This window comes from Arachis duranensis, chromosome 2 (genome assembly GCF_000817695.3).
Source record: "Arachis duranensis cultivar V14167 chromosome 2, aradu.V14167.gnm2.J7QH, whole genome shotgun sequence".
NCBI lineage: Eukaryota > Viridiplantae > Streptophyta > Magnoliopsida > Fabales > Fabaceae > Arachis > Arachis duranensis.
Window position 1 is genome coordinate 41373163 of NC_029773.3, and position 14015 is coordinate 41387177.

At 34.5% G+C, this 14015-nt stretch overlaps 1 protein-coding gene across 1 annotated transcript; it reads right to left on the minus strand.

Annotated features, from left to right (window-relative positions):
• Positions 1–620: 620 nt before the first annotated feature.
• Positions 621–7160, minus strand: LOC127744839 (probable LRR receptor-like serine/threonine-protein kinase At1g67720). Its single transcript, XM_052257524.1, has 15 exons — positions 6908–7160; positions 5475–6006; positions 4715–5220; positions 4200–4332; positions 4026–4097; positions 3844–3912; positions 3695–3766; positions 3479–3547; positions 2890–3044; positions 2558–2802; positions 2325–2451; positions 2188–2256; positions 1864–2050; positions 1578–1713; positions 621–1176 (listed from the first exon to the last, which is right to left on the minus strand). Exons 1-15 carry the CDS (start codon positions 6999–7001, stop codon positions 850–852), a joined length of 2793 nt encoding a protein of 930 aa, XP_052113484.1. The 5' UTR covers positions 7002–7160; the 3' UTR covers positions 621–849.
• Between the last annotated feature and the right edge of the window lie 6855 nt (positions 7161–14015).

A 14015-nucleotide genomic window follows, 5' to 3' on the forward strand; every position in this document is an offset into this window, starting at 1 on the left:
TAGTTATTTTAGTTCGGGTGATAGTGTTGGTTTTGCTTGTGTTATTAGAGATTGTAATGAGAGTTGGCAAATGGGGTGTTTGGGAATGATTGAGAGTAATAGTATTCTTCAAAGAGAATTGTTTGCTATTTGGAGAGGATATCTCTTAGCTTGGGAAGTGGGTCAACGAGATGTTATTTGTGAGAAGGATTGTGTGGAAGCATTTAATCTTGTTACTCAAGATGATTTTGGGTTTATTGATCCATTGGTGCTCAAAATAAGAGATATCATGCATTGGAATTGGCGTGTTGACTTTCGTTTGATTATGAGAGATACAAACACAGTGACAGATACTATGGCAAAGATGACGATGAAGTTACGACTTTCGCATGTGGAGCTTCGTTCACCTTAAAAGGAGTTTAAGAGTGTAGTCTTAAATGGGACTATCCCTCTATTTAAGCAGTTCTTTATTTTGTTTGTTTTGTTTTTTTTTTGTTTAATTTATTTCAATCACCAAAAAAAATAACTTAATCGTGAGATAAGTCCCCATCCTCGTGAGTATTTAGCAAGTTCCCGGTAAATTCCCATTGCGGGTAATTTTAGTTTTTTTTGCCATCCATAGTTGTGTGCACACTTTAGCCTTAAAAGCAAGCGTATTTTGTCTAATAACAAATATTTAAATATTTATTTAAATCACATTGGATGAAATTGCTTCTTTCTTTTCAGGGGAAAAAAATATGTTGAAAATTGTTAAGCAGCATAAAACCTTCTAGACCACATACGGCCAATGCCTGCAAAATTCAAGACAACAAAGGAAGCAGGGTGGGAAAAAATTGGGCGGAATGAATTGGGCGTGTTTACAACACAGATCTATCTTGCAGTAGGCTGTGCCATGGATTCATCAATGGACACAAAGTTCTCAGTTCCGGCCAGATCCATAGAACCAATAATGTTCTTGGACGAAAGTAGAGAATTTCTTGATAACTCGTCTGAATTGCCTCCAACCTCTCTCTCGATGGCGATCGCATCTTGGATCTCCTTGAGGACTTCTGATATTGGCGGCCGCATATGGCCGTGAGGTTGGACGCACATCAATGCTTTCTCTGCTATTTTCCACATTGATTGTAGATCATAATTGTTTCTTAGCACTGGATCAATGATACCTTGTATGTCTCCACTCTCAATATGTAATTTTGCCTGCAGAAAAATTAATAAAGCAACCACAAGTTAGGATATGTAAAATATGATTCAACATATTAAAATACAAAATACACAATGAAAATGAGTTAAATAACATATGTATAATATACAAATATATACAAATATACAGTGGCTGATTTAGTGTGTACATAGCATTTTTGTTTTCTCATTCATATAATTCATTAAACAAATTGTGTTGCTCTATACTTTGTAAATTCACTAAAATAACTATATATCTTTTCTTACTACAATATAATTTCACTCAACCATTATAAGACATGTTTATAATTTGAAAGACAGTACAAACTATTTCCAAGAGAATTACAAAGAATTTTAGAGCTATTAGCTCCGTAGTCCAAAGTCCAAAATTCATGTCTGATGAGAAACGAAAAACTCACCCACTGGACTATGTTTCGGCAATTGGCGCCAAAGCTGTCATTCGATATTGCTTCTTGACCAGATATGAGTTCAAGAAGAATAACTCCAAAACTATAAATATCACTCTTGTCAGTCAACTGCTGAGAAATATAGTACCTGTTAGGGGAGGGTATGATGTTAAGCATTGCAGTTAATATCAGATCATAGGGAACAAAAATCAAGAGATTGCGCATTAAACTTTGGTAACAACTAGCAAATAAGGTTTTAGAAAAAAAATAAGTGATGGAAAATAATTTAAGGAATTACTCAGGATCAAGATATCCTACTGTCCCCCGGACTATGCTAGAGACATGGGAAGCTCCATCAACAGCAAGTTTTGAAAGGCCGAAATCTGAAACCTTGGCTCGCATTTGCTTGTCAAGAAGAATATTGCTGGTTTTTAGGTCTCTATGTATGACTGCAGGAACACATCCTGTATGAAGATATTCTATTCCTGAACAAAGTACGAGGACATAAATATAATTAATTCATTGCCATCTATAATATACAAATTATAAGGGCCATTCAATAAGAAAATTAAAGGGAACAAAATAATACTGTTACTGTAAATGATGAGTTAGCATTGTAAACCTTTTGCGGCATCTTCTGCAATCTCAAGGCGCTTGATCCAATTGATGCTTCGTCCATGTGTTAATGGACCTAAATTAAATTGGGCATAATTGAGCATATTTAACTTCTGAATCTTGAATTAAATCATCTGGGCTTACCATAAAGATGTTCTTTGAGAGTCCCGTTATGCATGTACTCATAAATAAGCATGCTATTCCCTTCTTCGCGGCAATAACCGAGAAGCTGTACCAAGTTTCTGTGATGTATTCTTGATAGAAGAGTAACCTGGATCAAACACAAATAACTAAATATGTCTATTCATGTCAAGCCACAACAAAATAGCTGCAAATTGCAAATGTTAGAATAATGAAAGAGGTATACTAAATGCTACCTCATTGGAGAACTCTCGTTTGCCTTGGTAGGAATTACTGGTTAGAACTTTAACTGCTATCTCTTTTCCATCTTTCAGTCTCCCATAGTAAACAACTCCAAAACCGCCGGAACCAATTTTTCTCTCGAAGTTATTGGTTGAACTTTCAATTTCAGAAAAACTGAAGCAGTGAGCAGCTTCTGCGTTTGAAGGACCTTCACTCATGGTAGAACCAATACTTTGAGATGGGCGAGAGACAAGTTTGTCTATGGAGAATGTAACCACACAAATCAGCTTCTGCCACCTCAAATCTCAGAAAGGAACAATATATGATTCTGATTCATAGTCCTTACCTTGCTCATAATATTTTTTCTTTCCTTTACGCAAAAACAAGCAAGAGATGATAGTTGCCAGAAGAAGAACCGCAGCACCAGCAGATGAACCTATGATTACAATCATATGGCTTTGTTTTCCACTTTTCTTATGAAGATCAATGTTTCCAGAGTAACTGTTGAGGATCCAAATAAAATCAGTAGTCATATAAATGTGATGTTTGAACAGAAAATTTGGAAAAGAAAAAAAATAGATAAATGAAAGCTTTGAACTATATGCGTTACAAGGGGTTGGTCGAATGACATGAAAGGAGGCACAATTCATATAAAGGAATGTCTGCTGTTCTATGCAGTACATGGTCTAATTCTTTATCATAAAGCAACCATTTAAAAGATGATACATAAACTCATAAAAGTGCTAAAATCTGGAAGACAATGACAATTGAATTGAACAAGATAGGACAACGTAAAGGCATCCATCATATCTATTATATAGTGTGCATATTTATCAGTATTCTTAAGATGCAGCATGCCAGTATTTCCTCTACTTCTGAATATGCAATGCAGCATTTTGTTTAAGTTCAAATTAAAATATATAAAGAATACTCACTTTATGACCAAATCTTCACTCAGAAGGTCTGAAGGTATTGTTCCAGATAACATATTATTTTGCACATACCTGAAATCATTGTAAGCATTATCTATAACCAATGTTACTCATTTTAGTGAGACAAATACATTCTATTGCTAATATCATAATTGATAGAAATAAAAAATAAAAATAAATAAAAATAAAAAATTAATATGTAAGCTCCAGATATCTTACAATTCCCTCAAATTCGGAAGGTTCACCAGAGAGGAAGGTAATTGACCTGTTAAGTGGTTGTTTTCAAGATGACTGAGGGAAAAAACACATGTTACTCGTTGCTCAAAATTAACAAATAGTGATTAAGAGAAGGAAGTATCGGCAATTACATGATCTTTAAGTCCATGCATCCAGTAAAATCCGGTATTGTACCAGTCAACATATTTCCATCAAGCCATCTGCATCCATGAATAATAAAATCATTCCGCCAACCAAAACAGCGGTTTGATGGACAAACAATGAGGCATCACAGCTGCTTTGCAGAAAAATTAGAAAGCAACAAAGAACTTACATTTCAACAAGACCAGTCAACTTGGTAATGTCCAACGGAATATTGCCTGTCAAGTTTTTACCTGACAATAAACTGCCATCACCAGGAACATAATGCAGTTGTTTAGGGTCATTATTGATGAAAACTAATTCACATATGGACAAAATCAAAACCTTTAGAAAGATAAACATTTACATCGAAACAATTTTTGGCTGTGGATCTGAGCTACAGCGGACCCATGACCATGGAGCAGGTAGGCAAGGGTCACCCCCTTCTTGAGCCCAGTCTGCGGAAGAGTAGTGCGAAAGTACGGCAGATATAGTATCACCTGCAAACCAAGCGCTGAAATGGTTCAAGAAATAATAACAATAATAATTGGCAATTAACAGCACTTCTATGACACAAATACATGCTTATCAAGTAGTTACTCTAGGCCTCATTTGATAACTGTCTCGAGAAAAATGAAAGGCATAGTGACACAAGCCTATTTTGGAGAACGAGATAGAAATTAAAACAAGCAAACAATTTTTATCCTGATTCAATTTGTCCAATTTTCTATCCACCCAAAGACTGAGGTCAGTAGAAATAGGTACAAAGACAACTGTTTATCTTGTCATTGTCTCAATATCTTCATATTTTTGTCATAAAACATTTACCAAACACAGCCCTATAGTTCCAAAAACATGTCATATGTTGTGTCTACCACTAACCATCAGGAGAACCATCACTTTTCTTTAGATATTTATTTATCTCCATGGCATTTAGAAGAGGGCCCCTGGTAGAATCAGATGTCTTGACAAATCTAAAGGACAGCACGAATGGTAAGGATAAATTGGTATATCCTGGTTCGTAAAGGCGATATTTCCCTTGAGCATTTTCTTCGATATTTACCACAGCCTTGCTCATATCATTGTGGCCTGGAAGTACTAGCCTGAATTTTCTTGATTCATTTTCTAGCAAATCTTCAATCTCTGCAAAATAGGTGAAAGCCCAACCCATACCAGGAAAACCATCCAAGTTTAGCCGGTAAGTTAAGGACCCGTTTGTACCGACTACAGCTGTCTGCATTACTTTTACTGGTGGCATTTCATCTCTGTTAACATCAATTGACATATTGGTTGAAATTTTCTGAGTTCCGGCAGCAACATCGACAAGATAATTGGCTTTCTTGATAGAATCTGACTGCCAAATTCTATCGAATGGATCATCAGGATACCTGATATGGCAGTAACATAAACTTCATAAGTAAAAGGAAATTCCTTCTACAGTCAAAACTACTAGTGGCACTAATGCATCCTCCCAAGAGACATAATATGGGAAGTAGTTCCTTGCTATGAGGAAAGTTACCAGTATCAGACATTTCTGATTTAACTTCATATTACAACGAACAAAATAAACAAGTGTGAAATCTGCCAAATGAAATAGATCGTAGGTGTGTATATGATTCAACAGACAGAGTTGGGTCAATACCTGACAGGAGCATCACTCTCAGCACCAAAATTGATCCTAGCAGAGACACTGAGGTAATATTGTTCCTCGATTTCTGTATAATAAACAGAACCATTGAATTGCCGGAGTTCAAGTGTAGAAATAAACGGCTTCCCAGTTGTTGCATTTGATAAACATACACTAACTGTAGGACTTGTAGCCAGAAAGATAAGCTCTATCACTTCAATAGTGTCAGCATCAGATATAACAATAGTAGACCAATGAGTTGCTCCAACAGAAATGTCGAATTTCGGATAAACATTGTTATTATCAAAGTTCCCATACAAGAATGATGCCCTCAGCAGGTATCTTGTTCTACTGTCAACATCAAGCGAGTAGCAGTATTTCCTGGAATCTGCCGGAAAGTGTCGAAGCGTTGTGTATTGCTTTCGTGTCTCATTCACAACCGATATAGTGCTTATTTCTCCGAAAGTCAGTTTGTCATCAGGAGTCCATTCGATACCAATTTCATCAGTGAAGTTTTCGTTACCTCCACAGTCCAAACTTATGAAACCTGCTTATAAACATGTCATATTTAGTCGCCAAAGAACAGCATAGCTGAAGTGAGTCAAATGCACAACCAATTTACTAAGTTGATCCATGTAAATATTATGCACATAATGCATAAGATTAATTCTTACTAAAAATAAAAAAGAAAAAGTTTAGTGGTGAGACGAATGAAGAAGTTTGTTACAGTAATAATTAACAGAGGCTTGAAAAATTAGCAGTATGAATCATTTAACGTGATTTTAGATTTTTAGCCGATCTTATGATCTAGAAAAACCACCGTGTTCCAAGAACCAAAATTCTTCATAGAAGAAGGTACATTATTCATAATTGAGGATTAATAACGGTTCTAATTTGGCATTTAATCACCATTATTAATTAAGTTGCTTATATCTTGCTAACTACTAATTTAACAGCTCTAAAAACATGATTTAACCATTAACCTTTTGCATCTAACTTATTTATGCTGAAAGATTTCCTGAATCTTTTTAAGCAAACTAACAACACTTTAATATAAATACACTTTAAATGGCACACAAGAAAGATTTAACCTTCAGAACTGAAAGAAAAATGAAAAATCATTGAACTCCTGAGTAGTTTGAAAAATTGAAAGAAACAAAATCCTTAGGGCAAATATCTACACACGAAAAAATAGGGGGAAAAAACAGAGTAAAGAAGAAGAACTACAATGATATTAACAAACCAGGAAAAAAAAAACAATGCCAGAGTGCAGAGGTTGGTTTCAAAGCACCGAAAAAACATTATTTTAGTATCAGGTTAAAAAAAACAGACTTAATCTTCTTTACAGAAACAAATCCAGAATAAGAAAAAAACGGAGAAGAAGAAGACGAACGAGGGTAGTTAAGGAAGAAGAAGAAGAACGAGGGTAGTTAAGTAATCAGGTTTACCTGGCATCTGAGCTGAAGAAAAAGGGAAGAGAAGAAGTAGCAGTAATGAGAGAGAGAAGAGGAAGAAGAAGAAGGAGGGAACCCTTCTCTCCATTTTTCTTCGCTGTGAAGCTTTTCGTATTCGGTTTACTGTTGCCGAGAAAACCAAATCATGTAGAAATTATCTTTGGCTCAACTCAGCCGAGTGAAGGGACCCTGAAAACAAAAGTTCGTGGCACAAAATCTGATAATGCGTTGTTTTCTTATTTTAATTTTTAAATTTTTAATTTGAGTTAGTGGTGAAACTAAAAAAGAGAAATGAAAAGTGACACTCAGAAAGTGAGAACAACTAATATACCTGCTTCTCTTTTAGTCTGTTACCTTCCTTTTTTTTCTTTTAAATTTTGAAGTTTGAATGAAGTCTGATCTGATCTGTTACCCTTTTGAATTTTAATTACCTAAAGTCCTTAACAAGTGCTTTCTTTTTTTGGGATTTCTTTTCAGTACTCATTTTTTAGAATTTTGCTGGTTAGACTCATTAAAAAAATAATCTCTGTTCATTTTTATTGTTACCTCATCATTCTTATCCCATCGATTTAAATACAAAGACAAATGAACTTGAAGAATGTTTAGTGCATTTAAATTAATTTAATGTTGGAACATTTTTAATACTTAAGTGTCTACTGACTTCTGCAATTAATGAAGGAAGATACAAATACGACACTCCAAAATATACTGAAGCAAATAAAATGATTTATATTACTACACAAATCTTTAGATAAAGAGTGACTGATATTTTTTTATGCGAATCGGGGAGAATAATAGATGCTACCTCCTAGATAATTTTAATTTACGGGATTACAAGAAACATGTCCTTATTGTATTGAGATGAATGGAAAGAAATCAAAGAATGTTAGGAAGGAATTGTGTAAATTACTAAATTATAAAGAAATGGAATTGGAGTGCTGAAGGTTTATTGGGACAGTGCATGTGCAGGGCGTGGCATTGGCTAAATTCCAAAACATAAAGCATGCAAGGAAGAAGATTTGAGGTCTAAGAGGATGTGAGACCTGCTTCTACTCATTGACCACGGCAATAATTGCTTTTCTCGAGTAAACGGTCTTTGTATTTTTACTACAGGGGTCAATGGAATTTTTTTTAAATAAATAAAATAAAAAATATATTTTCCAGATATAAACACAAAAAAAATAATTTATGTTTCTTTTTTCGTGCATTACATATTTAGGCGCTTTTTTTTATATGAAAGTAAAAATAGTGATATATTTTAACATTATAATTTTTGGTGTTTTTTAAAAGTGTAGAAGATACATAAATCAAAAGATTTGATTTCTATACTTCAAATTTTTTAATTTCTTTTAACAGAAATTTCTCGGTCCGATTTCTGTATTCTCACAAATCCCTCGGTCTGATTTCACAAATTCCTCGATCCGATTTCTGTACTCTCACAAATTCTTCGATCCGATTTCACAAATTCCTCAATCCGATTTCTGTACTCTCACAAATCGAACGGTCCAATTTTTATTTATCTAATCAAATGATCCCACATTTGAAAATAACACTCTATCAACTCACATTTTACAAAAAACACGTTGGTATTTCAATATCAAAAACAAATTCTCACATATTTCATGTACGTGTACACAAAAGACGAATTTTTTAAAAATGTATTCGATCTCAATGAGAACGAGATGCGTTGAAAAAAATACATAACATATTTCATGTACAATTAGAATAAAATATGAGATTTATACCGAATATATCTCGTTTTCAATGGGAAAGAAATATATTTATAAATATCCCACTTTCACTGCAAACAAAACATTTAGTGCATATTTTAATTTTGTCATTTTGCAGTTTTTTAAAGTGTTTTAGAAAGATTTATGAGTTTCCAATTACTTTCAATGATACAAATACGTTCTATAGACATCAACATACTAAATCTAACCTGGCAGGAGCGCTTGATCCTAAGGTTGGTTCTCGTATTAGTTAAATTTTTTAATTTTAATTTAGTTAATTTTTTGTTACTTCAATTAGGTAATAATAATTTTTTTCATCATACAAAATTTATGTTATAGAAATAGTTTGTTTAGTAGTTAATTTTTTATTTTATTTTAGTTAAGTCTACTTTAGTTAATTTTTTTATTTTAATTGTTTAGTTAAATTTGTTTTTCTTATTCTACAAGGTTTATGTGCTAGGAGTAGTTAGTTAATTAGTGGCATTAATGTTAGGTTTTGAAAGTATTGTTTACGATAAATTCTAGGATGTATTTTTTTATATGATTTCTAAGTAATAATGTTATCATTGAGCATGTTTTTAGGAGAACTTGTTTTTGTTATGTTTGTATGTTTAAGTAGGTTTTGTTAAAAAAAAAAAGTAAGCCATACAATTTTATAGAGATTTACGGTGATTCAATTGAGGTGGATTAACCACATCATAGCACCTCTCGAGACTATATTGTCATACCTCAGGGAGGCCGACTTTAAGCATATGACATAGCTTAAGGATTTCTTCTTTAACAATACCCTGATCTTTGCTATTATCGAAAAATGGTGTCCAAAGACACACACATTTCACCTACCATTAGAAGTACCGGAGTAGTGTACGTTCGCACGCAAAGATGTGACATATCACTTGCGATTGCGTACAGATGGAGATTTGATTGGTGGATGCTTGAGGAATTTTCAGACCTACTATTCGCATCTTCCTTAGTGATTCCCTAATCTTTTCTATGGTTACAAGGAGATGCTATGATCACTTTGCTAAATGGCACCTTACAATACCGGAATGGATATTGAAGGGTTAGCTTGGATGATAGACATAATGACTCTACTTATCATCATACTATCTAATTGGGCATGATCTGCAGATATCATTGGTGCCAAACAAGTATGAGGCCCACCGAACTTACGGACGTCCCTGAAGTACAATATCATTATGAACATGTAAGTTATTTCTAAAATTCAAAATTCATATTTCACAAAAAGATAAAGGGAGACTAATCACTTACCAATAGCCAAGATTTTATCTCAATGAGACTTAAATGCTCAAAGGACACCCAGCTAAGCTCTGCGTGTATTGACAATAATACTTCAGATAATTAGACTCTACAATCTTGTACTCCACATCTTGTCGAATACTATAATACTTTACCTTATATAGTGATATGTGTGTGATACAAATAAAGAAAGTCTTTCTTAAGATAAAGATAGATAAACCATTATTTATAATAAGTTTAAGTATTATTTTGACTTTTATGGTTGTGAGTGAAAATCAAAATCATCCTTTATATTTAAATTATTTTTAATCTTAATTTAGATAAATTACCTCTAATACAAATAATTATAAAATTAAAAAATCGCTCCCTACCTAAATCCCCAAAACTCATCACTCTCATCCCCAACCCCTAGCAACACCCATCTTCAACCCTAAACCTATAACAATAATTTTATTACACCCACCAGCACCAATCAAATCATTCTTAACACCACCAAAATTTCTCCTCCAATGTCACTACCTTCAACAACAGATAATTAATTTCATTTGGTGTACGAAGAAAGCAAAGAAAGAACAAAGAGAAAGCAAAAAAAGAACACCTTAAACGAAAAGGAAAGAGACAGAGAAAGAAAAAGAGATTGAGGATGGTGATCGTGATGGTGTTGAGGATGAAGATAAAAGAATAGATGATTGGAAATGTGATAGTGCTAGTTTATGATCTGATGCTGGGATGTGATATTTTTTTATAATTATTACAAATTTCTTAGGCTAAGAATTTATATTTGGAGGAGATAAAGAAGGATGTCTCTCACCTTGTTGTGACTTGGGTAAGGAACAGAGTATATTGTACTAGAGGAATAGTTATTTTGTTTATTGCATATCATAACTAGCTTCGTTCTTAGTTCTGAGGTTGATTTGTTGTTTTAACTTTGGAGTTGTGCTTCTTTAGTGATAAGTAGCTGGTGCGGGATTTATAACCCACAAACTAACCGACAAGTGCACCGGGTCGTACCAAGTAATACCTCAGGTGAGTGAGGGTCGATCCCACGAGGATTGATGAATCAAGCAACAATGGTTGGTTAAACCACTTAGTTAGGCAAACAGAAAAGAGTGTTGGATGTTCAAAGAGCATTAAACAGTAAATTAAGAGTTTGAAGATAGCAGGTGAATAAGTTGGGAATAAAATATGGAAGAAAATAGTTAAGACTTCAGAGTTATCTATTTCTTGGATTGACTTTTCTTTCTAACTATTTTAATCATGCAAGATTTGATTCATGGCAAACTATATGTGATTAGACCCTAATTCCTTAGACCTTCCTAGTCTCCTGTAACATTCATTAACTGCCAATTCCTTGGTTAATTAATTCCAATTAGAGGGTGATGATCAAATTCCAGTTTATATGCCACAAGAATCCTAAATATCCAGATATAAGGGGATTATATGTCACGTATCCCGTTAAACACAAACAATTAGAAATTCAGGAGAATATGTTTTCAAACTGTTGTTCAAGTAAAGAGCTTTTCCAAGTTATACAAGAACTCAATTAGAACATGGGTCATACTTCCATTCCACCCAAATTCATAGAATAGAGAACGAAAACCATTCTTGAAATATAAATCAAAACATGAATTAAAATAGAAAAGTAATAATGTCAATCCATACAATAGACAGAGCTCCTAACCTTAACAACGGAGGTTTAGTTGCTCATTACTCAGAGAAGAAAACTAGAATTCAGGTAAACTGTAGAGTACCGAATGTTAATTGGTATAGAATCTTAATATCTTTTATATCTAATTCTAATTAATTTAAAATCTAATATCTAAACTAAAAAATATCTTTTCCTATAATATTTAAATTTAAATCAGAATTAATTATGGCAATCAGCAAGTCTTCAAGTGATGGATGGGGACCACTTACTTCGTAGGACCCACACCTGACTTGGGAAGTAACAGGAAGTGTTCCCTTAAGTCCTCCATTCTACAGCCTCTAATTTGTGTTTCTTGGGCTGAAAACTGGGTCAAAAATAGCCCAGAAATCGCCCCCAGCATTTTCTGCATTTTTTGCATGTGGCGCATGTCACGCGTACGCGTCAGTCACGCGTACGCGTCGATGGTCTTCTTCGCGTGTCACGCGTACGCGTCATCCACGCGCCCGCGTCACTATGAAAAGCTCCAATTCACGCGCACGCGTCAGGTACGTGCACGCGCCATTCCTCACTGATCATCTTCTTTAATTATTGAGCTCCTTCCATTTGTGCAAGCTTCCTCTCCATCAAATCCAGCCAAATGCTACCTAAAATACACAAAATTGCACGAAACTCAAAGTAACATCCATAGTGGCTAAAAGATAATTAATTCTTGATTAAACTCAATAATTTAAATGCAAATTCACTAGGAAAAGATAAGAAAGATGCTCACGCATCACAACACCAAATTTGAATTGTTGCTTGTCCTCAAGCAACCAAACTAATATAGGCTAAGGGTGTGAATTTGCATGAGAATGAGAGTTTACTTAAGCTCAAGTCTATTCTTGAAATGGGGTTTATTCATTGTAATTTTGAACAGTTTTGGCATCTCATTCTCCTTTGAATCAAAGGAATGTCAGTATCATTCAGAATTAGAATCCGGATCATATTATGAATTCTCTGATATTTATACTCCAGTTTAATCCTTGAATACAACATAATTTTCTTTAATTTATTTTATTTTATTTTTTTGGTGCTTTGCACCTTGAGCCTAGCCGTGACATTAAATGTTTTGTCTCAAGGGTTACTTGATACTAAAACACCACAAGCACTTAACTGGGGAACTTTCTTTAAGTTCTGATTTTTCTTTCATTTACTCCCAGACAGTGGTGCTCAAAGCCTTTGGCATATTCTGTTAAACGCACTTGGTCTCGACTCTAAGTGTTCTGTCTCAAGGATTACTTGACACAATCACACCACAGCATATGACTAGGGAAACAACTCTTTGAGCTTTCAATCATATCTAACCTCCCTAGTTATTGATGCTCAGAGCCTTGGACCTTGCTTTTATTAATATATATTTTTATCTTTTGCTGTTTCTTTTGCTTCAAGGATTAAACTTTTGGTTATTTCAGAGAATTCATAATAACTTTCTAGATTCCTGTTCCTTGTACATCAACATCCTTTAATTCAAATTCAACTATGCACTGTTCATATCATGCATTCGAAATCACAAATAATACTACCATATTTAAGTAAATAAGACTACTCTTAAATATAACTCAATTTCTCATGCAATACATCACTTTTTTTTCTTTTGAATTCAAGCTTTAGTGAGCAATACATAAGACAATTTTTTTTACTAAAAGTACTAAAGATCATGCAAGCAATTGGTGCGCGAAATTGTGAACAATACTTTTCACAACTCTCATAATCCCCGGTCATGAACACCAAAAACTTGGTGTTCAATACCATGGCATTACATAACTTCGCACAACTAACCAGCAAGTGCACTGGGTCGTCCAAGTAATAAACCTTACGCGAGTAAGGGTCGATCCCACGGAGATTGTTAGTATGAAGCAAGCTATGGTCATCTTGTAAATCTTAGTCAGGCAAACTCAAATGGATATGGTGATGAACGAAAATAAACAATAAGATAAAGATAGAGGTACTTATGTAATTCATTGGTGGGAACTTCAGATAAGCGCATGAAGATGCCTTCCCTTCCATCTCTCTGCTTTCCTACTGTCTTCATCCAATCCTTCTTACTCCTTTCCATGGCAAGCTTATGTAGGGTTTCACCGTTGTCAATGGCTACCTCCCATCCTCTCAGTGAAAACGATTGCATATGCTCTGTCACAGCACGCGGAATTCAGCTATCGGTTCTCGGTCAGGCCGGAATAGAATACAGTGATTCTTTTGCGTCTGTCACTAACGCCCCACAATCGCGTGTTTGAAGCTCGTCACAGTCATTTAATCCTTGAATCCTACTCAGAATACCACAGACAAGGTTAGACCTTCCGAATTCTCTTGAATGCCGCCATCAGTTCTAGCCTATACCACGAAGACTCTTATCTCACGGAATGGTTGGCTCGGTTGTCAGGCGAGCACTCGGTTGTCAGGCGATCAACCATGCATCGTGCAATCA

What these genes read in the sequence shown, in the direction of transcription:
- LOC127744839 (XM_052257524.1), bottom strand. Translation starts at nt 7,001, where the DNA reads ATGGAGAGAAGGGTTCCCTCCTTCTTCTTCTTCCTCTTCTCTCTCTCA. An exon ending in CAGCCAAAAATTGTTTCGAT is followed by an intron (nt 4,098 to 4,199) that starts GTAAATGTTTAT and finishes TGGTGATGGCAG; the next exon opens with TTTATTGTCAGGTAAAAACT. An exon ending in TGCAGAAGATGCCGCAAAAG is followed by an intron (nt 2,051 to 2,187) that starts GTTTACAATGCT and finishes TACTTTGTTCAG; the next exon opens with GAATAGAATATCTTCATACA.